General features: G+C 40.9%; 1 protein-coding gene across 1 annotated transcript; it reads left to right on the forward strand.

Annotated features, from left to right (window-relative positions):
- The first annotated feature begins 1,941 nt into the window (after positions 1 to 1,941).
- Positions 1,942 to 24,537, forward strand: ubald2 (UBA-like domain containing 2). The gene is made up of 3 exons (XM_066704799.1): positions 1,942 to 2,210; positions 9,367 to 9,423; positions 20,109 to 24,537. Exons 1-3 carry the CDS (start codon positions 2,091 to 2,093, stop codon positions 20,433 to 20,435), a joined length of 504 nt encoding a protein of 167 aa, XP_066560896.1. The 5' UTR covers positions 1,942 to 2,090; the 3' UTR covers positions 20,436 to 24,537.
- The last annotated feature ends 506 nt before the right edge of the window (positions 24,538 to 25,043 follow it).

The raw sequence follows: 25,043 nt of genomic DNA on the forward strand, positions 1-25,043 counted from the left end.
TTTTTAGTGTTTACAGAGGAAACGTGGACACTGCGGCAGGGCCATACAGGCAGTGCTAAAATAGGGACACGTTTGTTTATTTGCTGTTTTGTCTATTTGCTATTTTCAGACTTTTCCAACTGGAATGTGTTACGCTCCCAATAAGGTCTACGTCTCCGAAAGAATGAGAATGAATGTAACATTATGATATAATTATCATAGTTAGGATATAGCCTACTTTCATATACATTTGAAAAGTTGTATGAATGCCAAACCAAACAATAAATCATCATCATCATCATCATCATCATCATCATAATCACCATAATAATAATAGGCTAAATATATAATGTCGGTAATTCAATTATAATAATACACCTCATTAAATAAGAATTATGGCAGGTTGTTACTTAAAACGTCCTAATGCAATACATATTTCTATTGCTACAAACACATAATTACACTAATATGCAGTTAAATGCATGATTACATTCGATTAAACATTACTGACATTCTAAAAAAAAAAATATATATATATATATATTTAATGGGAATGGCCATTCTTGGCATTTAAATTTGTAACAAGCAAACGCATTCATGTAATCTCTGCTCTTGGCTCCGTCCCAGAATCACGGTGTTCAATCATGTTTCCAGTTAGGACCGCCCGGTGGCTATAAACGAAAGTAAATGTGTAAAATATCAATTCAGCCCAAATCCTACCAAAGCAAGAACTAAGGTATTTTAGTCAATTGTAAACAATACATCAGCAATTAAATACGCTTTAAATACACTAGCTTGTCCCTTTATTCAATGTATTAGCATGTGGTATTTGTGTGCATTAGTCTCAGTCCAGGAACACCTATGGGAAGAGTAAACAAGGCGTTGTGTGCAAGCGAACAGTGATATTTAATTGGAGACAAATATTACCTCCTCTGTTTATTTCTGCCTGTCCTCACTCATATCCTGTGGGCTTTCATCTAAAGATTTTTTTTCGTAACCTTGCCTAGCCACATATTTTAGTGACATGCCAAACAAACGATGTAGTCTTTCACTGCTAAAACGCAAATGGTAGGGCCATGTTACTGACATGACAGCTGGCTTCAATGTGCTGCAGTCTGTCATGAAGCTATGGGTCATTGTGAGGCTAGAGATGTCTGTTTAAACAGCACCATGACTGTGAAGTACACTTATCTTCTGCTTATGCATTTATGAAGACATGACAATAACTGAAGACAGTCACCGCTGATATGTGTGAAGTAGGTTATTGTAACAACACATGTTTAGACTTAACGGATCTTTCTATCTCATGTACGCTTGACACAACCTATATAGCCTACTACTGTCGCCAGTTCAGATATGCTTACTGTCCAGAAAAGCAAATAAATATGGTGTTGAGCCACATTCCCCTGAACTAGACATTCAAGATTAAGATCTTTTTAAATACCGGATACTTTTAAATCTGACTGAATTTTAACAATAATAATAATAATAATAATAATAATAATAATAATAATAATAATAATAATAATATACACTAAAAATCAATGCTCTAAACCCGCCACCAGGTGGACAATACAATACAAAGCACGAACAAAATCTGGTCACTAGACTAGCTATTGTCGTTGACAGCCCATTTCGGAGCCAATAAAAAGTGCGATCGCCTGTTGTTAAATGTGGATTATCCAATTCCAACAATGAGTTTACAAAACAAAACATATCTGCCAATACAAATGAATACGACCGCGACCAATAGCCTGCACGATAGAGTACCTGCCTCTCGCACCGACCAATGAGATCGAACCTCTCGCAAGCTCTGCGGCCAATCCCCGTCGGTGTGCGCCTGCCAGTGACATCACTCCGACAGATTCTCATCGCACTCGGTAGCCAACCGGGTCGTCCAGCGTGCGGGCTCCTTCTCCGCGTCCACCAATCAGGAAGCCGGACCGGCCGTGTTGTTGGTGGTGACGCTGAAAAATATTTGTGTTGCTGCTGCGAGACAGGACGGAGTGGCAGGGAGGGTCAGCTCCAAACGGCTCTGTTTACGCGACTGTTTTCGCTGCATTCGGGCAGGATTATCGCGGCTTTGTTTTGCTCCTCGAAATACAGTTGTGATGTCGATGAATATGGACGAGCTGAGGCACCAAGTGATGATTAACCAGTTTGTTTTGACGGCTGGTTGCGCGGCGGACCAGGCAAAACAGCTCCTTCAAGCGGCTCACTGGCAATTTGAGGTGTGTGTGTGTGTGTTTGGTGGGAGGGGGGTCCGGGACACAATCGAGGGGATCGATCCGAAAACAAAAACCAGGTGATTCATGAGGGAAATGGAAGTAGGCAGCCGGTTTTCACACCTACCCCAAGTAGCATTATCAATCGTGGCATGCCACAGTATCGACGAGCCCGGAAGAGACGGGAGGGGGAAGGGGGGGTCTTGAAGTTGTCTTGGGTTGAGGCTGCTTTTCTTTTAAATATGTCGTTTTTTTCATCTACACCCCACGCCTTATCTCGGCACTTTTACTCAACGTGTTTGTGATATTTAAAAATATAATGACTTCCTCTGCACGGAGAAGCAGAGATGTAGATTCTCTTTGAAATGTGTCCCTATAATGACTGTTCTTTCGGCAGTGCCAACCAAAACAAAACACGGGGTTTCTTGGTTCTTGTGCGCTTTTCAGAGTTGGAGAGCTGAAGCAGAGCAGAGCCCAGGTTTGGGTGGAGAGGTTGCTGTTTGTTTCGATATGCAGCAGCCTGGCGTATTGCAACATCGTGATCTATCGCTTCCTTGTTTACATCGAGATCGGCGACCCAAGCGTGACATTGTCTCCTCTCTGCTCGAAGAACACGGAACCGAGCATCTCTGTGTCCATTCCCCCTAACGTGGGTTATTCACCAGCTCCGGTTAATAAAATATGTCATTCTAATGAATTGCATACATTATTATTAATGCGTGTGCTTTTTGAGGAAACGGGATACTATTTTGTAAGACGAATATAGCGATAAGACAATCTTATTATTATTATTATTATTATTATTATTATTATTATCAATATTAACAGTAATAATGATAATGGATACAATCATAACAATGGATTGTAATGTTATATTGGTCAAAATAGTATCCAGTTTCCTCAAACGTCGGCCGCACTGCAGTACGGCGAATAGAAATATGTGCAATTAAGTAATACAGCATGGTATAGTTAAAGTAAAACAAATATATATATATATGTGTGTGTGTGTATTGGGTATAATACAATATAGACGCATTTGTTTGGACATACCATAATTGGATCGAGTTCTAGAATGACCAAGAACTCCAGGCAAGGCAGATTAATGTTAGATATTGTTCACCCTTAACCCCGTGAGAAAATCCGTGGATAATGCCCGTTTCATCTGCAGCGCCACCGACAGCGTCGTTGGCGTTGGCTTTGCAAATTAAATGAAAGACAAACGTATAATTAATTTCGTGGCATTGATTTCTGTTATTCCAAACGTGAATGATGGGATCATTATGCCATTATGTGGCAGTGGTGTAAGGCGTGTTTTGTCGATAGTGTGTAAATCACGATTCGAATGTGTAATTCAGTTTCGGCCCGTACACAGAAGGAAGAAGAGTCACGTGTTTGCTTTGTTTTTGTTTGTTTTTTGTGATATTTTACAAGCAGTCAGATTATTTAACGTGTGCTGCTTTTGTATGCGCCGGCGTTCGTTTAGTGAGAAACTATTTTTATTAACAAAATGGCATGAGGCAGTATTGAAGCCCCATAACCGTATCTATTTTGTCTTTTTTTCTGTAGGGCGAACGATGAGTCTGTACAGATTTAATTGCAGCCTTGCTGTACTAGACGAAGCAGGGCAAGCCTAGTGTCTGTGATTGTGCACAGACATGGAGAACGGCTGCCAAGTCTAATGATTTCTGGACTTGTTCAATGACAGCCTTTAACACCACGTTTTTGTTTTTTGAGGACGTGTGCTTTCACACTGTAGTCACTGGTATGGCCTTTTTGGTGTGTAGAGGACAAATCTCAACACGGTCGCAGAAACTTCAACAAATCGACAAGCCATTGTCAAATTCCAGCACCTACATAAGGGCTGTCACTATATAAGAGGCTTAAATTATTGGATTCATGGCATATATCCCCTTTCTAATAATCAAGGTCTGCAAGCATTTGAGGCTTAAAATCCAAAGTGGTAAAGAAAGAAATCCTTGAACCTGGCCTGCCGCATTTGGCTCATATATCTCATGTAATAATATAAACCATAACCAGTTATGAACAATTAGGTATTTATTAAGAATTTTCAGTTGGATGGATGGATGGCAGTACTGCTGTAATACTGTATTTAATTTTGATAGGTCAAACTTACCTTGAAATAAGGTGACCATTCCGCCATTAAGAAGCTAATTGTATGTTAAATGTAACTGTTACTTTTGGTCGCCAATTTTACTAGACGGTTTCTGAATACAGTTATCATAAATAGCATTTGTCTGCGTTATTTTACCACCCATGAACCACTGGCAGTAAATAACTATGGCGTTATCCAACATGTTCAGATTGTAATGTAGTTGAGTGTAGGTTCTTCTGATTGAAGTTCCTGAATGGGGTAAAGAAAATGCATGGTTTTATTTTTTATTTTTTATTTTATTTTGAAAAAACAAGAGGTGGTGCTCTCTTGAATCTGTTTCCTTGAATCCCCCCACCAAGAGAACTAAATACATTGTGAAACAATTTATTAATTTAACCCTGTAGTTGTTGCATGACAATCTGCATTATCCACAGAGCCAAAAGATAAGAAGCACCCAATTTCACACCATTTATCTAGTGCCAGTGCCTATTTCGTCTCTTGAGTTCCATGTAATCTTAAATTGTTACGCAAAGTGTGGTCATGGCTTTTTACCTGTGTGCCCATGTTGAAAGAAGACCTAAATTAGCCATGGATTGTGGTCTTTCCCCTGTGAGGATATCTCCTGTCTATATACAAGGTCAGTGAAGGGGAGAGCCTTGGTAAGCAGTCAACATCAGAGCAGAAGCCTTGTCTAGAAGAATGTTAGACTCTATATTTAGAACCAGGCAAGTAAGAACATCGCCTACCAACCTGATTAAGAATAATTATCTTCCAGCTGTTCTACCTAGAATTCAAAGTAGGGGGCTTAGTTTTATTTGTGTGTGCATATACATTTAAATGTATGTTTATGTAAATTACTGTTTTGGGATCTTTACAGAGATACTGTATGATAGGACACCAGTGTCTACATTTAATAATATGGGATCAGGTTTTTAAGGTATCAGTTGAGTGGTACCTATGGTATTTCCTTGTATTTGTTTGTAGTTATTTATTAATGTATTTATTTATTAACATGCATCTTCCACAGGGGGTGAAAAAGCCATAACGCTTTAATATTATTGTTGTTATTATTATTATTATTCAGCAAGGAAGCAAGTTAATACACATTATATTTCCAGGAGAGGGAGGTGAGAGTTAACAGGACTGTATAGAAAAAGTTGTACTGTTGAAAAGGAGGCTATGAATAATTTCCCCACTACAAACAAATAGCAGGTACAGCAGAAACATGGACTATATTTTTCAGTGTGGCAAACCACACGCATGAAACCTTTGTTATTCTTTCGCAATCACTTTTAGGTTTCATATTGTTAGCACTCATTGTGTTTTCTGGAATCATCTGTTTATGAAACCTGTATATACATCTTTATGGGGAAAAGAGATGGCATTTATTTTTTCGTTTTAATTTTCACTCTTTCAAATATGTCATATTCTTTGTTTGTACTCTGATCCATTCATTTATTTTTCTCTCTTCTTGTCATTCCAAACATACATCTTTTCATGCTTCTTTGTGTTGTTCACACTTTCTGTGTCATTTTTGCATTTAGATAACAGGTTTCACAGCCATAAGTGAGCACTGGCAGTATGCATTGATCGAATACTTTTCTCTTTAGGAAAATGGGTAGATTTCTTCCATACTTCCACTCTTCTTTTGATTTCTTCCATAATATATCCATCTTCACTGAATTGTAGTCCAAGGTAGACATAACTTTTAATGTCATTGAGTATCCGTTGTTCTACTGACTGGCTGAGTTCCTTCATTAGTTAATCTCGGGCAAGTTCTCCATGTTAAACCATTGCTGAATAAATAAGAGGTAAATGTTCCGGGACTCGGGGGGGCTAGGCTGTTCTGGAGGAACACCAGGGTCTGTGTGGTGTGCAGCTTGTGGCAATCAATTATTTAAGGGATCCATTCTTGGTGCTGTGAGTGCAGAGGTCAAACCAGAATCCAGCTGTGTTTTCTGTGTAGGCCAGGATGTGTGACTCTGTGTGCATGTCTTCTTTATAGAAACCTCAGGCAGGGGCAGTTGATTGAGAAACATTTAAGTTTCTCAGAAACCAGTTGGTGGTTTAGGGGGGTAATAATATCTGTGTTTATCTTTATTTCTTTGCTGTACAGTTTGTCTGCCAGCATCAAAAGAGCTGAACGTTTTTTTTTTTTTCCAGGGTTTTTCCACAGCTCCAGCCTTGGATTAAGCTACATCCTGTCATTTATATCAGGAGCCTCCAAAGTCAGTTCCTAGAAGGCTGTAGTGTCATTTTTTCCATTTGTATTTTTATTTATTCCCACTAAAATGTCCACTTTTCAATCGGTCTTATTATTTATTCAAACCAGGCAAACGCAATACTCCTTGCCGAGTCCAGGCTATCTTTACACTTTACCTTGAATCATATTGATTCTTTGAATTCCTACTCTTAATGTCTAAGAAGTAGACTGATAGAAAACATAAAATATATTTTCTATCAGTTATTCAGTCCAGTTTCTCACCCTGGTTTTATATCTTTTGCAGTGTCACTTATAATATTGCCATCTATTTACATAGTTATTAAGTTTTGACGAATGGAAAATGGAGTCTCCAGGTTTCATTGCTATTCTGAAAGACTCAAATAATAACTGTGATTGATTGAAGAGGCTACAGGGCAGGGGGGTGGTCTTCACCACCTCTAACACTGTATCAGCTTTCTGAGAGGTCTATAAATGAAATGACACTGCCACTGCACCGCCCTATTACAGTGGTTTTGCTTTTGCTGTTCTAAGGGAAAGTTGAAAATTTGACCGTCACCACGAATTATGTCTATAAATCCTATAATGACCTAAGTATTGGGGGCAAATAATGTTAATACATACTGTGTTAATAATAGCTAGTGTTGCCCTACCTTGTGAATCATAATATCCTTATATCCAACTAATTGATTGTTGAAACTGATAATTTGGCCAACTGGCATACGTGACAAGTATAACATTTGCCCATGGAAAGAAGACTCCCATTTAAACAGCTGGAAGTGATCATTAGATGCAAAACTAAAATAGCTTCCACACGTGATTTTCAAACTGAGCCCTATCCTATAATTTAAGATCATGTGCTTGATGCTATTTAGATTCCATTTGATTTTGATTGAATTTCATTATTTTGTGTTTGTGTGATCTCATCAAAGCGTTTCTTCCTGAAATTCAGTTCTGCATAGAGGAACTGAAAAAGATCTGGAAATGTATGGGCAGGGGCGGGGGAAGAACCTTTTGGATTTTTCAGACTTTTTAGGCTTTTTCCAAGGAGGTCCCTGCCCATTGATTTGCATCACAAAGAGCCTCTGTTGCCTGCTAGTTGCATCATTTCTCCAGAGGGCAAACAGACACACAATGCCACTGCACTTGTCCTTAGTGTATACTCAAGTGTGTGTTGTTGTGTCCCAGAGTTTAAAAACAATAATAGTAATAATAAGGGTCCATTGTTTACCCTTGGCTTAGCTACATATCCTGCTCACATCAATTTGTCTTCTCCAGATATTGTTTTTATTTTTTTATTATATTTTGGTTGGTTGCCTTTTGTTTCCCCATACAAGAAGGGAAACAATTTGGAGTGTTCAGTGTTCTGTCCTGTCGGCAACAAAACAAAAGCCAATCCGAGCCTCAAAAGCTTGTTAATCCAAATACAAGTAAAGACAAGGATAACTCTGGTGGTGTAGTGCTGTTGCCAATGCAAACAAAACTGTGTTGTGGTAGAGAGGAAGTCTGCAGGCTGTACTTTATTGTACTGTAGAGGCGAGTATGCTCTCTTTGCCCCTGATTTATGCACTGAGAAAGCTCTGTAATTTCAAGCAAGTGTATGATAGGCCTACAGGGCAGAGGTAAATAATAATAATTTCTCTCTCCCTGGGAGTGCAAGTGTGGGTGGTACAGGAAATGAATGTATTGTGTGTATATATAATATATAATATATATATGACTTGCCTGCTAACAGCCGATTTGCATTCATGACTGTGTTTCTCATTGATAAGGACAATGCGTGTAAACCTTGCAGATCTCCAGAGGGAATGGGACTGCAGTGCGTGTGTCATGTTGTGTGGGAGAATTTGTCAGTGTCTTGCTACTGTTGGTGCTGCTGTCATTGTTGCCAAACAATTGAGGAATTGCTAGCACACTCCAGTTCCTTTTCTTCAGGGTTTTGTTATTTAAAGCTCAGAAACACCCAGCCCTGTAAAGTGAATCCTGTACAGTGAATACTTGCCATTTGTTTCTGTCTGTGAAAAGCCAGCAACATGTTGTGCTTATAACGTAGTCATCTTATTTTTTTAGCGTGTAGTAGTCATAAGTAAAACATGAGCTAATTCTTCTTTGTTTTTGTTATAAAATGTGGAATCACATTTTTTGTTTTCTCCACCTAAGTGTTAGAATCACCAGTTGTGCTAATGTAATACACTAGCCCCCTGCCACTACACTTGGGGAGGGTGAGGAAGTAGGACTGGGCTCATCCAATCCCAGCCACCCTCGAGCCACCCGTCATTTTACACACTGCAGGCTATACAGCCCACACTAGGTTCAGTGCTGATTGCAGGAGAGGCACGTCCCTCCCGGTGGAACTGCAAAACTGCAGGCGCCCAGGTAGCCAGCAGGGGATGCTCGTTAGTGGCGAGACCATAGAAAGATTCTGCCCTTCCTAGCCCGGCTGGCGATGGCCAATTGGCAAATGACATGATCTGAGATAGGATTGTGTTTGTTTTGATCAGTCTGACCTCTTGATCTCCCCCCAGTCTCTGCGTTACAGAGATGAAACTGTGTATTGAGAAAAGCACATGGGCTCCAGTTTTAAAAGAAGCAAAGTAAGATGTGGTCAGGGACAGGACTATTACCGTCTTGACAGAAACGGGCTTTCATTTTAGAGTACTGTGATTTTTCTACTTAAAGTCTGACTGAGAGTGATCCAAGCTTTACTCTTCAGGAGCTTTTACAGAGGCACCATGTGAGAATTCTCTCACTATTGAAGGTGTTTTAGAGGGACACAGGAGTTCAATGCTCTTTTCTAATGCATATCTTTTTGTTTTCCTTTTATTTAGACGGCACTAAGCTCCTTCTTCCAAGAAGCGAATGTTCCAAGCCATCACCATCAGATGGTAAGTTCATTTTATTACTGAGTTTCAGAATGCAGTGGATCCAGGTCATCTTGAAAAGACTATGCTGTTATGCTGAAATGAATGTTAATGTCACCAGTTAGTTCAAAGTGTAGTTAATCACCTTGCAGTGCAGACTACAATCTAACTACAATCTAACAGAATCCAAACACAATGTTCCAAACCTTGATTGCAATCACTAAATGAGATTTTGTGTGATTTATAGCTCTGGAAAAAATTAAGAGACCACTGCAAAATTATCAGTTTCTCTGGTTTTACTATTTATAGGTATGTGTTTGGGTAAAATGAACATTTTTGTTTTATTCTATAAACTACGGACAACATTTCTCCCAAATTCCAAATAAAAATATGAATGGAATGGAATGGCTGCCATACATGTAGAGATGCTGATTTAATTTGCAGTGGTCTCTTAATTTTTTCCAGAGCTGTAGTTTTCTCAAGGCTGAATCAGTGAATCATCTGTCTAGATACAGAAGCCTACATATAGTTTAACTTTGTCTTTTAAACTGCATCAATCACAGAATCTACACTCACCTAAAGGATTATTAGGAACACCTGTTCAATTTCTTATTAATGCAATTATCTAACCAACCAATCACATGGCAGTTGCTTCAATGCATTTAGGGGTGTGGTCCTGGTCAAGAAAATCTCCTGAACTCCAAACTGAATGTCTGAATGGGAAAGAAAGGTGATTTAAGCAATTCTGAGCGTGGCATGGTTGTTGGTGCCAGACGGGCCGGTCTGAGTATTTCACAATCTGCTCAGTTACTGGGATTTTCACGCACAACCATTTCTAGGGTTTACAAAGAATGGTGTGAAAAGGGAAAAACATCCAGTATGCGGCAGTCCTGTGGGCGAAAATGCCTTGTTGATGCTAGAGGTCAGAGGAGAATGGGCCGACTGATTCAAGCTGATAGAAGAGCAACTTTGACTGAAACAACCACTCGTTACAACCGAGGTATGCAGCAAAGCATTTGTGAAGCCACAACACGTACAACCTTGAGGCGGATGGGCTACAACAGCAGAAGACCCCACCGGGTACCACTCATCTCCACTACAAATAGGAAAAAGAGGCTACAATTTGCACAAGCTCACCAAAATTGGACAGTTGAAGACTGGACAAATGTTGCCTGGTCTGATGAGTCTCGATTTCTGTTGAGACATTCAGATGGTAGAGTCAGAATTTGGCGTAAACAGAATGAGAACATGGATCCATCATGCCTTGTTACCACTGTGCAGGCTGGTGGTGGTGGTGTAATGGTGTGGGGGATGTTTTCTTGGCACACTTTAGGCCCCTTAGTGCCAATTGGGCATCGTTTAAATGCCACGGCCTACCTGAGCATTGTTTCTGACCATGTCCATCCCTTTATGACCACCATGTACCCATCCTCTGATGGCTACTTCCAGCCGGATAATGCACCATGTCACAAAGGTCGAATCGTTTCAAATTGGTTTCTTGAACATGACAATGAGTTCACTGTACTAAACTGGCCCCCACAGTCACCAGATCTCAACCCAATAGAGCATCTTTGGGATGTGGTGGAACGGGAGCTTCGTGCCCTGGATGTGCATCCCACAAATCTCCATCAACTGCAAGATGCTATCCTATCAATATGGGCCAACATTTCTAAAGAATGCTTTCAGCACCTTGTTGAATCAATGCCACGTAGAATTAAGGCAGTTCTGAAGGCGAAAGGGGGTCAAACACAGTATTAGTATGGTGTTCCTAATAATCCTTTAGGTGAGTGTATGTGTGTGTGTTTGCCTGCAAGTGTGCAGGGGAGTGAGCGAGTGTGTGCGTGCCTTTGTTTGTCCGCGCCTGTGTGTGAAATGGCAGTGGCAGGAATATGCTTTTGTTCCTTTGTTTTGACTTTGGCTGAGACCCCCCCTAAAGCACCGGTTAAACAAGAAAAATCAAGGCTTTGTTTTGGGTTCCTCTTGCAGTCGTATGTTTTTGCTGCTCCCCGCTGTGTGGATCATTGGAATACCTAAGTGCAGGGCTATGTTGTGGTGTGTACAGAGGCAGGCATGTAGGGGCGGAGGGGGGAGTGTGTGAATGCGCAGAAGTGAGTGTGTGTTTATAACTGTGGGGAAGAGAGAGAGCCTGGTTTGTTATTGTTTTGGGTGCAGCCATTACATCATCTGGCTGGAGGCAGTGTGAGGGGGGGATGGGTAGTGGAAGAATGCATCTGTTGCCAGCTTTCTCTACCACACAACACAGTCTTGTGATAGACACTGCATTTCTATGGCAGCAGGGGAAAGTGTTTGTGTGTGTGTGTGTGTGTGTCTGTCTGTCTGTATAGAGGGGTGAGGGGGGAATTAAACAGTGTGGTTTTACATGGTGCTGTAGGGGAGGGGGAGGGACATTTAAACCTAGGCCATTTCTTGCGGAGGTAACTGGATGCTGCAGTGTTGGAACTGGTTGACTCAGGCAAGCGGTGTTGGGAGGAGGGCAGGTGCGAGTAAAGGCAAGGCTAGTGATTCATCTTCAGAGTGCGGAAAGGCTCTATTTGACTTTGATGTATGACAATACATTACATCTATATAGGAATGGCAGCACTCTAGACAAGAAAACGATCTCTACAACAGATCGCCCCCATGACAGAAGCAATCTCCAGCTCAGAGGCATTTATTTTTTTCTCCATCTCCCTCCCTCTCTCCTCTCCATTAAATTAATCTTACCTCGTAAAAATATGTAACAACTACTTTGCATCCACAGTGTTCATTTCCTTCTCAATTAAACAGTCCCTGTGCACCGGCCTACTTATCAGATATTGACAACATCCTATATTTGTGTGTGTGTGTGTGTGTATATATATATATATATATATATATATATACAGTATATATATATATATATATATATATATATATACAGTATATATATACACTCACCTAAAGGATTATTAGGAACACCTGTTCAATTTCTCATTAATGCAATTATCTAACCAACCAATCACATGGCAGTTGCTTCAATGCATTTAGGGGTGTGGTCCTGGTCAAGACAATCTCCTGAACTCCAAACTGAATGTCTGAATGGGAAAGAAAGGTGATTTAAGCAATTTTGAGCGTGGCTTGGTTGTTGGTGCCAGACGGGCCGGTCTGAGTATTTCACAATCTGCTCAGTTACTGGGATTTTCACCCACAACCATTTCTAGGGTTTACAAAGAATGGTGTGAAAAGGGAAAAACATCCAGTATGCGGCAGTCCTGTGGGCGAAAATGCCTTGTTGATGCTAGAGGTCAGAGGAGAATGGGCCGACTGATTCAAGCTGATAGAAGAGCAACTTTGACTGAAATAACCACTCGTTACAACCGAGCTATGCAGCAAAGCATTTGTGAAGCCACAACACGTACAACCTTGAGGCGGATGGGCTACAACAGCAGAAGACCCCACCGGGTACCACTCATCTCCACTACAAATAGGAAAAAGAGGCTACAATTTGCACAAGCTCACCAAAATTAGACAGTTGAAGACTGGAAAAATGTTGCCTGGTCTGATGAGTCTCAATTTCTGTTGAGACATTCAGATGGAGTCAGAATTTGGCGTAAACAGAATGAGAACATGGATCCATCATGCCTTGTTACCACTGTGCAGGCTGGTGGTGGTGGTGTAATGGTGTGGGGGATGTTTTCTTGGTACACTTTAGGCCCCTTAGTGCCAATTGGGCATCGTTTAAATGCCACGGCCTACCTGAGCATTGTTTCTGACCATGTCCATCCCTTTATGACCACCATGTACCCATCCTCTGATGGCTACTTCCAGCAGGATAATGCACCATGTCACAAAGGTCGAATCATTTCAAATTGGTTTCTTGAACATGACAATGAGTTCACTGTACTAAACTGGCCCCCACAGTCACCAGATCTCAACCCAATAGAGCATCTTTGGGATGTGGTGGAACGGGAGCTTCGTGCCCTGGATGTGCATCCCACAAATCTCCATCAACTGCAAGATGCTATCCTATCAATATGGGCCAACATTTCTAAAGAATGCTTTCAGCACCAATCAATGCCACGTAGAATTAAGGCAGTTCTGAAGGCGAAAGGGGGTCAAACACAGTATTAGTATGGTGTTCCTAATAATACTTTAGGTGAGTGTATATACAGTATATATATATTACACGTGTCTTGGTTGGATGCTGAAATCTCAACAAGACACCTGTTTTTTGTGACCTCCTTTGTCAAGAGCTACAATTAACTTATTATCTTAAACATCTGCCTTCATGATGGTAGGTAAAAATGAGGCCTTGTTTTTTTCTTTCTTTATCTTCAACCCTAGACAATTGGCTATAACCTTAGAATACAACCGCAGTTGCCGTGTTATAGTTTCCGTGGACACACTGTAAATCCAGCAGTTACCAGATGTGCACAGTAAATTCCACAAGGGATCTGGCTTTTTGTTTTTTATGCTGTTTTTTATTTATTTTTATACTTCCTTCTTATAACAGCCTCTAACTGCAACCGACATTTCCCTATGTGCACACACACAATGAATGATTTAAAAAAGTAAATAAATAAATGCTGCTCATTCAGAATAGCCCTTGGTTGCGTTATGTAACATTCTGTTTTTGCATGACTTAAGCCATCTCCCACAATAGTTAACCCAGATCTGAAAACCTAAAGAATAACACTCACGTGTGAGAACTTTTATAACTGTTAAAATTTAGGTGGGAGCGGGGAAGGGTGTGAGAGTTCAGTTCAGGATAAATTTGTAAATGAATGGGAGACACGTACTACTCGGCTTTGTTGTGAAATAGCCACACTTCCTCCTTCATAACCCCCTCCCTTCAATATCACCACCACAAATACTGTTGTGCTTCTCAGTTCCTCCTCTCTTGTAATTCTACCCAGCTTCAGTAGGGGGAGCAAGTGAGCAGAGTGATGCATGGGTGGGGGTTGGTTGATATTCAGGCTGCCGACTGGGATTATCTTGACAGTTTGTTATAACGAAAGGAACACAGACACAGAAGTAGCCACAAGCAGTGTTTGTCAAACAGTTATCACTATACTATGAGCCGCAGGTCCAAGTTTGATGGTCTAATTCGGTTTCTATTTGTTTTTCAGCCAATACATCCTTGAAAAACAAAAGCATAACGATAGCAATAGATTTAATGCCCTTTGCCTTAGCTAAGTGTACCAATAGATTTGTGTTTTTCTCAGCCTTTTAGTACATGTGTCTGTGTGGAAAGCATGGATGACCTTTGAACTCAATTCTTAAATGTGGAACACTATTCCTTTAAAGTGTTTGGTTTCTGGAATATGAGTGTGTGTTTGTGTATATAGATTGATAGATAAGTATATATTGTGTATATAAATATAGATATATAGTTACATACTTATATAGGTTTTGTGTGTGTGTGTGCAGGGAAAAGTGTTGCATCTTTGCAACATCTGTGCATCATCTTTCAGTATATGTATAACGCCTTTGCAGATAGATTCTGTTCTAAAGCATGAAACTGATAATTTCCTTTTGCAGCTCAATGTGTACATAAACATCTGTCCATTTTGTGGAATAAGGCAGTGTAAGAAAGGGATGCTTTGAATTGCATGTGCACACACCTAAACACCAAAATGCCACACTGCACTGTAGCGCCACAAGAGATGGACCCGTTTTCGATCCAGAAATTGCACCATTTTTGAAGTTTGATTTGAAGGACGGGTGGGGGAGTGTTCATTGCTCTCTTACCGATCTCTTTCTGCCAGCGCTGGCTAAAGTAAGTTTAGTGAAGTACTGATGAGGTTCACTTGCCATCCATCCCCTCTCAACACAATACAAATGGGGAGTGTGGTAGCAGAGAGACTGGGCAAGGGGGAGATTCCCAATGTGAGAGGAGGGCAAATCTGAGTCACACTCATTCTTCTACTTCTTATTAATCACAGCTTGGTTACACATAAAAACCCTACGGTGACAAATACGGTAGTGTTGGCTAAGATGCCTCTGCAGTGAAGCTGGCCTGGATATCTTTGAAATCTACCCACTCATTCTGGAAGTGTAGCCTAGCATATTCACAGAATGAACATTAGCTTTTAACTATTGATGCGGGGGTCCAAAACCACACTTTTGTTTTGTTTTGTTTGCAGGAGATATTAAATGACGCTCGACAACTTGTTCCAACAGATGTAGGCTTTAAGAATCGGTGTGCATATCTAACAGCAGACAAAAGTTTATTTGTTTTTTGGTTTGATTTTCTTCTTCAGTGAAACATTCACGTGGAGTTGGAAAATGTTTACTAAATTGTGCTACAAAAGTTGACTGGTGCTTTTAAACTTTTAGTTTTTAATGTAAATATAATTTTTTAAGAGGGTAAGGAAATCATCTGTTTTGATACTCACTGTTGGAAAAAATAAATAAATAAATTGCTCCATCAAATAGGCAAATCATACTACATTGGGTTTTGTCTTTTTTATGTTTCTTTTTTATATATAAAAATAATGAAAAAAAATGGTATTGGGGGAGGTGATGTGATGTCTGCCAGTTTCACATTTGTATCATGTTTTTTAATACAGATGATTGGTGGGGGGGGGGTAAAAAGTATTTATCTGGGCAACATTACATACAAAAGTCCCTGTTTCCACCCTCAGTTCAAAAAAGGGTACATTTTCTCTTGGAGAACTAATAGCCCTGAAATTTGATTAGGAATGGCAGACTCTACAATAAACTGGTAGCTGTGATCGTTTTCTAGGCAGGATATTGCTGGCTATTCTTCCCTTTTTTGCAGTGGGTATATTAGATCAGACGTTGCCAGCGTTGTGTTGAGGGATACCACTGCGTCCAGGCCCAATCTCACACTGCAGGCCTCCACAGCCCCTTCTGTAATGTGTTGGAGACTCAAGAAGCCCTGTCAAATACACTACATATGCCTTGCACTGACTGCCCCGTTATTTATAGCGCGTACCTCAGATAAGCACCCGGATACCACTTGAAATACAATCCCCTCTTTGCCCCGCAGCTGCTACCCGTGTGCGCTCAGTGTTTATGGCCTGAGCACACTTCTGTGTTGACAGAAGCACGTAGGAGAGAATTCTATGTCAACAACAGGCCCGTTCCACTCCACAGACATTGTTGTGGACCTGTATACCCAAAGCAGTGGTCTCAAAGTCCTGGTCCAGGTTACATTTCCATCAACTTTTCAAAAATCATAATATTCATAATAACGATCATTATTGCAAATCTATGTATTTTTCTATAGTTCTGTGTAATTGGAATGGTTCCGTCAGTACTAGTGGACAGAAGGTCATGTTCTGTGGCGAACTGAAATGACAAGCACATATAGTGCCATGCGAAAGTATTCACCCCCTTGGCATTTTTCCTATTTTGTTGCCTTAAAACCTGGAATTAATAATGATTTTGTGGGGGTTTGTATAATTTGATTTACACAACATGCCTACCAAGAAATAAGAACTAAAAACAGAAAACTTGAGCGTGCATAACTATTCAGCCCCCCCCCCCCCCCAAGTCAATACTTTGTAGAGCCACCTTTTGCAGCAATTACAGCTGCAAGTGTCTTGGGGTATGTCTCTATAAGCTTGGCACATCTAGCCACTGGGATTTTTGCCCATTCTTCAAGGCAAAACTGCTCCAGCTCCTTCAAGTTGGATGGGTTCCGCTGGTGTACAGCAATCTTTAGGTCATACCACAGATTCTCAATTGGATTGAGGTCTGGGCTTTGACTAGGCCATTCCAAGACATTTAAATGTTTCCCCTTAAACCACTGGAGTGTTGCTTAGGGTCATTGTCCTACTGGAAGGTGAACCTCTGTCCCAGTCTCAAATCTCTGGAAGACTGAAACAGGTTTCCCTCAAGAATCTCCCTGTATTTAGTGCCATCCATCATTCCTTCAATTCTGACCAGTTTCCCAGTCCCTGCCAATGAAAAACAACCCCACAGCATGATGCTGCCACCACCATGCTTCACTGTGGGATGGTGTTCTCGGGGTGATGAGAAGTGTTGGGTTTGCGCCAGACATAGCATTTTCCTTGATGGCCAAAAAGCTCAATTTTAGTCTCATCTGACCAGAGTACCTTCTTCCATATGTAAGAGAATCTGGAATGCTTGGTGTTTCAGTCAATCTAAATAAATAGTTGAACTGAAAACTCATAGGTCAATTGGTTTCTCTTTTAAGATTCTTTTTAGAGGGAAGATGCGGTCAAGTCACAGATGTGCAATAATCATTTATTTTGACAAAAATAGGAAACTAATATCATTCAATTATATTACTGAAAATAAGTGATATTAAGCTTCTGCTGGATTACAGTAAGAAACAGATAATACCCATTTTCTTCTTTCTCCTCACAGTACAGCTTATAGGCCAGTCTGGTCAGGCAGGAAGCGGTGTGTCTCTCTCTGTCTCTCCTCTCCAGCTCTGTCTTGTGTCTCGTTGCAGGATGAAAATGTTAAGAGAACTCAAATTCTCTTTGTTTTCCCTTTTATAAGGTTTCCTTCCAACCAATAGCATATTGCCACCACCATGACTTGGGTGTCTTATGCTAAAGTAATCTAGAAGTGGGGGTCATTTCGAATTTGGCTAGGAGCCAATCAGAGGACAGGTCCCTTTTGGTCTCTGGTCATAAAGATAGGGTTACCAGGGCTACCAGGGGCTACAAGATAAAAGGGAGGAGGTCTGTTTCCTCTACCAAACCAGATGGTATAGAATTTCCCATAGAAAAATATATTCTAACAAATAATATCTTACACATATGTTTGGGGAGTCTCCCACATGCCTTTTGGCGAACAGCAAACGTGTTTGCTTTTTTTTTCTTTAAGCAATGGCTTTTTTCTGGCCACTCTTCCATAAAGCCCAGCTCTGTGGAGTGTACGGCTTAAAGTGGTCCTATGGACAGCTACTCCAATCTCTGCTGTGGAGCTTTGCAGCTCCTTCAGGGTTATCTTTAGTCTCTTTGTTGCTTCTCTGATTAATGCCCTCCTTGCCTGGTCCATGAGTTTTGGCGGCCCTCTCTTGGCAGGCTTGTTGTGGTGCCATATTCTTTCAGTTTTTTAATCATGGATTTAATGGTGCTCCGTGGGATGTTCAGAGTTTCGGATATTATTTTTTTTATAACCCAACCCTGATCTTTACTTCTCCACAACTTTGTCCCTGACCTGTTTGGAGAGCTCCTTGGTCTTTGTGGTGCCCCTTGCTTAGTGGTGTTGCAGACTCTAGGGCCTTTCAGAACAGATGTATATATACTGAGATCATGTGACACTTAGATTGCACACAGGTGGACTTTATTTAACTAATTATGTGACTTCTGAAGGTAATTGGTTGCACCAGATCTTATTTAGGGGTTTCATAGCAAAGGGGGTGAATACATATGCACGCACCACTTTTCAGTTTTTTATTTTTTAGAATTGTTTAAAACAAGTTATAGTTTTCATTTCACTTCACCAATTTGGACTATTTTGTGTATGTCCATTACATGAAATCCAAATAAAAATTCATTTAAATTACAGGTTTTGCAGCAAAATAGGAAAAACGCCAAAGGGGGATGATTACTTTTACAAGGCACTGTATTTACATTTTAAAGTCATAAATAGAATCTCCCCCAAAGTGAAATGTTTAGGGAAAACAATCACATTTTATTCAGTCATTCTGGGATCTTAATAAGTAGGCAAAGGTATTTAATCTGATATTAATAGGTTAATGTAAACCCCTTTAGAGTGACCTTTAAAACCTGCTGGATTGGTGGATTGGAGAACTTTGCACTAAGCTTAACTTTCAAAGTTTCAATTCAACAATGCCTCAATTTGGGTAATGCATTGCATAGATTATTAATGGTGTGTAAAGAAAGCAAAAGAAAACTAAAAATAGGTCAAGGCAAAAAAAAAGTAAAACAAAAATACCATTTGAACCAGTTTCCATTTCTGTCCCCTTTGCGCGTTCCGAGATTATACTGCATTCCGAGCCTTAATGAATCCCTTTCAGAATAGAACAATACGAATGGGTTAGCTCTTGGATGTGGTTTCCTAAAGCCGAGAAGATATTAATTGCTCGGTCCTTGTTTTCTGCGCCCTCATCCCCTTTGAGTGAGTGTGGTTTGCCCTATACTGAACTTTCTGTCCTGCGTCCATCTGTATTCTGATGTCTAGGCCAGAACTGTACACTTTAGGAAAATATTCCAGATCTAACAGAACAAAGGCCATGTATAGTTTCTCCAGATTTATTTTCGACATTCCTTTACATCGGGGGAATTTCTCTCTACCGTAGTCCACCTCTGACTCCAGCATGATGATCTCCTCATCTACTGCTCTTAAAGTTACAAGATCTACCTCTTCATTTCTGCCACAGTGTTCTTGCATCCGAACATCCATGTTCAAAACGACAGCCCCTTCATTGTTTTTTTTGCCTAACGTTCCATAGGAGTGTAACGAAATACATAAAATTATGTGTATTATATAGAAAGAGAGAAGAGGTATAGCATAAATGTCTGTAGCAAAAACATTAAGTGAAGGAGAATGGAACCACTGCCAGAAACTTATTGTATATTCCTACAAGAGGTTTACAATAACCCTTCTGAACTGTGGTTCTCCAGCACTGGGGCTGGGCCCAGCTGGAATATATATACTGTTTGATTTAGTCATTGTTAGGAGAGTAATAAATACCAGAGATGTGGGTCACCTGATTAACTCCCCTGTTTTGGTTTTTCCTCTCCATGTATCTCTGTCAGATGTGCACCCCACGCAACACACCAGCCACACCTCCCAACTTCCCAGACGCCATCACCATGTTCTCCAAGCTGCGCGCCTCCGACAACATGCACAACAACAGCAGCCCCGTGCCCGGCTCCATGGCCTGCTCCCCCCCCGCCAACTTCGGCTCCTTCTGGGCCTCTTCGCCCCCCAGCCACCAGCCTGTCTGGCTGCCCCCTTCTTCTCCCACCAGCCACCACCTGCACCACCACCATCACCACCAGACACCTATGTGGCCACCGGTCTCCCAGGCCAGCAACGCTCAACAAAAACCAGTGGTGCCTGCTCTCCATGGGCAAAGATGAGACTCAGTTACATTGGGAGGGGGAGTGGGGGGGGTTGTGTGAGGAAGCTGCATGAATTGGGCGGGAGGGGAATGAGAGGGTGGGAGGGAGTTAGGGGAATCGGTAATTTTCTCCTTTTTTTTTTTCCCCTAAATAACAATGAACGGTCAAGACTTCTTTTCTTTTCTTGATCTTTCCTACATGCGTCCATATCAGTGTACTGCAATGGTCCCAGCCAGGGGAGACAACCACTAAAAGGAAAAAAAACAAAAAAAAAAAACACAAAAAAACTTGGAAAATATCGTCTGCAAGAGCTGGCACAGAATGTTCTGAGGACTAACCCGATTTCTGGTTAGAAACAAGTAAGCAAGCGCTGTAACATTTTCATGGCTTCTCTAAAGGAAGGAGTGGAGTGGGGTGGGGTGGGGTGGGGGGAATATGTACGCACTACTCTTAGTGCTTGGGATGGGATTGTTTTCTTTTTCCATTTGTAAGTTTGTTTTTTTAATCCTCTGGTTCTGTGCACGTCAGCTGTAAGAATTCCTTCAAATCACTGACAGGACATTGAGAGACATCTAATCTACAGAGGAAATCAACTAAAAACCAGCAGTTGCAAAAAAACAGAAAACAAACACACACAAAATACTATATTGTGATTTGTCTCCCCACTCTCCACCCCTTAATCCCATACACAAACTGTCACGTCTTAAAAAAAAAAAAAAAAAAAAAAAAAGGCCTGTTGATTGGCCTAAAACCTCTACAATTGCCAGGAAAACCGAGAATGGCCCATCACACTGTGTTGACGACAAGCAGTGCAAATTGGGATTGCTAAAAGTAGGTCAAATGTACTTTCCTCTACCTTGGGAATGAGGCTCGTTTCAATGAGTCAAGGGGGAGTAATATTTCAAGCCATCTGACCTGCTAAGGATCTGCATATAGAAATTGGTAAGGAAGTCTTGTTTTTTTTCTTTTTCTCCACCAGAAGCAATAAATGCAAAAAACAACATAACACAAATACAATGTAGACTCCCTGGTAGAGATCTATGTTATGCTTATGACCGACAGCTGAAGCATCTGGGGAACTCTGTTGCTCTGTGTAGACCGTTGTGATTCAAGTGCCCAGAATGGAAGGAAACCAAACTCTCACATGTTAACAAAGACCAGATAAAGTCACGTTTCAGATTTTCTCTGAGGATCACTCTAATGATGCATCGGTTATTTCTCACCCACCAGCATTGCAATCTATACAGAAACTATACTTTTTTTTTTCTTCCTGTATTTTTTGTTTTCTTTTCTGTTACTCATTGCAACAGGCTGTAGAATAGGAATTTGGTGGATTATGGGTTGGGGGAGGGGGAAGAATCGTATGAATTGTGAATAATTGCTGCAGCCTGTGAGATCTTTAGCAAGCCTGTTGAGTTTGAACAAACAAATCCACTTTAGATTCGACGGCTGGATTGGGATTGGGTGGCGGCATTCATTGAATCACACAAGCTGTTTTGGGACTGCCATTCATAAAAACCTGATTTGCAAATATTTTGACCGAGGGGGTTGATTTCATCTTAAGTTTTTTTGTTTGTTTGGGTGGGGTGGGGTGGGGTGGGGTGGGGGGGTTCCTCACAGGAGCTTCATCTGAATGTCTATATATTTTTGTTTGAAATCAAACCTTGATGTATAATGACCTTGTATCAGCACAAAAACTTAGACTGCATCTACCTCTTGGATTGGCTGTAAAATGGATTTGCACTGAAGATGGTGGCATTCTACCAATCTCAACTGCTGTTGTATTGAAAGACACTAAGCCAGGTACACTTTTTAAACAGTCTTTTGGGACTCTGAACTCAGGTGCAGCAGAAACCCTCCTCTATCTCAGTGACCTAAACATTTCTAGACTTCAGCATCTCTCCTAGTCTTACAGTTAGTTTTCAGCTAATTAAGTTAATGTCATCAGTCTTAAGATGAAACAATGAGTACCAGTAGGGGTAGGTTTTAAGTTCCCAATGGTGATCTCAAAGACCCTGGTGTGTCAAAATGTTTGCTGATCTGTGGTATCTTCCATAATGTAAAACAAAAAAAAAAAATGTCCAAAATGAAAATGTTTTTGATTTCCAGTTCAGCCTTCAAGGCATGTTTGTCTTTTCTAAGGATATGTGTTGTCAAATGTATATTGGGTTGAGTTTGCTCAAGTTACAAAATGGTTTACCTGACATTTGTTGAAAGTTGGTGACTGCAGTCCAGTGTAATGGGGAGGATATGTTGTTGTCTTTTTTTAATTATTGTGTGCGAGTGTGTATGTGTGTGTAGACTTTCTCTCTGTATTTGTGGCAGTTCGACATCCCCTGGACCAGTTATGATTTGGTCCAGGAGCTCGCTGTGGAACATGAGGATTTAAGTGGACTTTAAAGTGCAGGACCTGCCAAGCACATTGCCGACAGGAAATCGTGGCCACCCACCCATCCTACTGGGGACACTTCTCCCTTCTCTGCTGGAACATTTTGCAGAAGTGACAAGGATTTGCATCTTTTCACAATATCATTTTTATGCAATTCGGTGAGAAAAACAACCCTTTACTTTTTTCTGGATTGGTTTGTGATTTTCCACAAGCTTGTGGGGTATGTGCTCATTTTTTATTTGGATCTTTTTCATTACTGAAGGGTTTGATTTGCAAATTGTTTCAACTCCATGCTCTGCCAGCACCCTGGGGCTTTCCTGTCAAGTCCCACCCCCCCCACCCCCTCCTCCATGTTACTCATGTTAAAGCATATGACGTACTTAAAGATCAACTGGCCCCATCCTTGGATTTTTCAGATGGTGCTGCATTCCCTGCCATCACACTGATGTTATAACCAAGTGTCGGTTTCCAGAGTCTCAGCAATAATGTATCACTCAGTTTAATCATGGAGACCATTTGGACAGTTTTTTGTTGAGGGGGTCCATTTCAGTGTGGAAAAAGAAAGGGGTTGGGGGAAAGGGAAAAACCTATCCTTGATTTTCTAGGTAATGGTATGTTTTATAAATAATGGCATTTTGCATGTCTGCCGGTGAGCTGAAACGGCAGGGAGAGCAGGCATTTTGGTTCGTACAGCTTGTGTTCAAAGTCATACGCTGGATGAATAATAAGCCACAGTGGGGTTTTTTAATGCAACTGTGCACGACTGCTTTTTAAAATTCCAGATGGGAACTGGCAAAAAAACAGAGACAAGACAATGTGAACCAATACATAAACAGTGCTTTATTTAAAACTGTCACTCAAGGCCCAACCTTTTAGTTTTTCCTGTTTGTTGTAAGGAGGTAGTGGAAAACGAGAGAGTTCCATGATTTGTTTTTTTTCAATACTGGCCAGGTGAATAGTTTTGAGTATCAGTTCAGAAATGCCAGCTGTGGTTCTCAACTCTTAAGGACTGCAGAACATCAAGCATTCAGCTATGCAAAATATTGCCAGTACCCAGCTGGGATCCACAGCTTTTCTAAACTGTTCCTTGGCATGTACTACAGTTCTAGGCTTACAGAGACGGATGACAGTGGTTTTGAGTGCAAATGACCCTGTACCGACCATAATCTGGAGGTGATAAATGAAAAGAAAACAATAGCACTTCCTATGATTTTAACAGTCATTCCTATTGAATGAATCCGTTCTTGAAACTCACCCCACAGTCTGGCCATGCCACTAATAGGAGTGATTCAGTACACATGGTCTGCAAGGAACAGCTTTTTCCTCATTGAAACTCTATTTTTTGTGTGTGTTGTGTAGTAGTTACCTACTGACAGGCTTCATTGGAGGTGAATTGGAAAGGCAGCAGCTTTAAATCAAGCATCATAAATCTGTGCTGTGTGAACATTTTGGAGCACTTGTTGCCATTGACACCTGGGCGGCCTATTGCAGTACTGATGTTCTCTCCCTCTGCTCTAGCCAGACATTCGATGACTGTTCGTAGAGTTTATTACGGTTTCTAAACCAGAGGAAAATAGTAATAACAACAACAATGAGTAGGGGGAAAAATTTAATAATCATGAGGCCAAACTTTTTTTTTTATACAACCGCAAACCGAAAAAACAGCAGAACGTTTATTTCCCCTGTTGAAATTTGTATTTATATATTTAAAAAAAGTATTATTTGCTACCATCTTGTGTCCTGTGTTTTTTTTTTGTCTCCTCCCCTTTTACATTTTCTGCTTAAAGATCAACTAAGTGATATTTCATGAAAACACACCAAGCAATGTGTTGAGCTATGATTATGAGAGTGGGTCGGGGGTTTGCTCCCTCGTGCCTTTGAATGACTACGATATCAGAAACTAGCTGGCCCCTGTGGTCCGATCCAACAGACGAGCTACTGAAGCTCAAATTGCTGAAAAAGTGAATGCTGGTTCTGATAGAAAGGTGTCAGAACACACAGTGCATCGCAGTTTGTTGCGTATGGGGCTGCGTAGCCGCAGACCAGTCAGGGTGCCCATGCTGACTCCTGTTCACTGCCGAAAGCACCTACAATGGGCACGTGAGCATCAGAACTGGACCACGGAGCAATGGAAGAAGGTAGCCTGGTCTGATGAATCACGAGTTCAAGGTGTTGATTTGGCCTCCAAATTCCCCAGATCTCAATCCAATCGAGCATCTGTGGGATGTGCTGGACAA

Source organism: Amia ocellicauda, chromosome 5, assembly GCF_036373705.1.
Source record: "Amia ocellicauda isolate fAmiCal2 chromosome 5, fAmiCal2.hap1, whole genome shotgun sequence".
Lineage (NCBI taxonomy): Eukaryota > Metazoa > Chordata > Actinopteri > Amiiformes > Amiidae > Amia > Amia ocellicauda.

What these genes read in the sequence shown, in the direction of transcription:
- ubald2 (XM_066704799.1), top strand. Translation starts at nt 2,091, where the DNA reads ATGTCGATGAATATGGACGAGCTGAGGCACCAAGTGATGATTAACCAG. An exon ending in CGGCTCACTGGCAATTTGAG is followed by an intron (nt 2,211 to 9,366) that starts GTGTGTGTGTGT and finishes CCTTTTATTTAG; the next exon opens with ACGGCACTAAGCTCCTTCTT. An exon ending in CAAGCCATCACCATCAGATG is followed by an intron (nt 9,424 to 20,108) that starts GTAAGTTCATTT and finishes TATCTCTGTCAG; the next exon opens with ATGTGCACCCCACGCAACAC.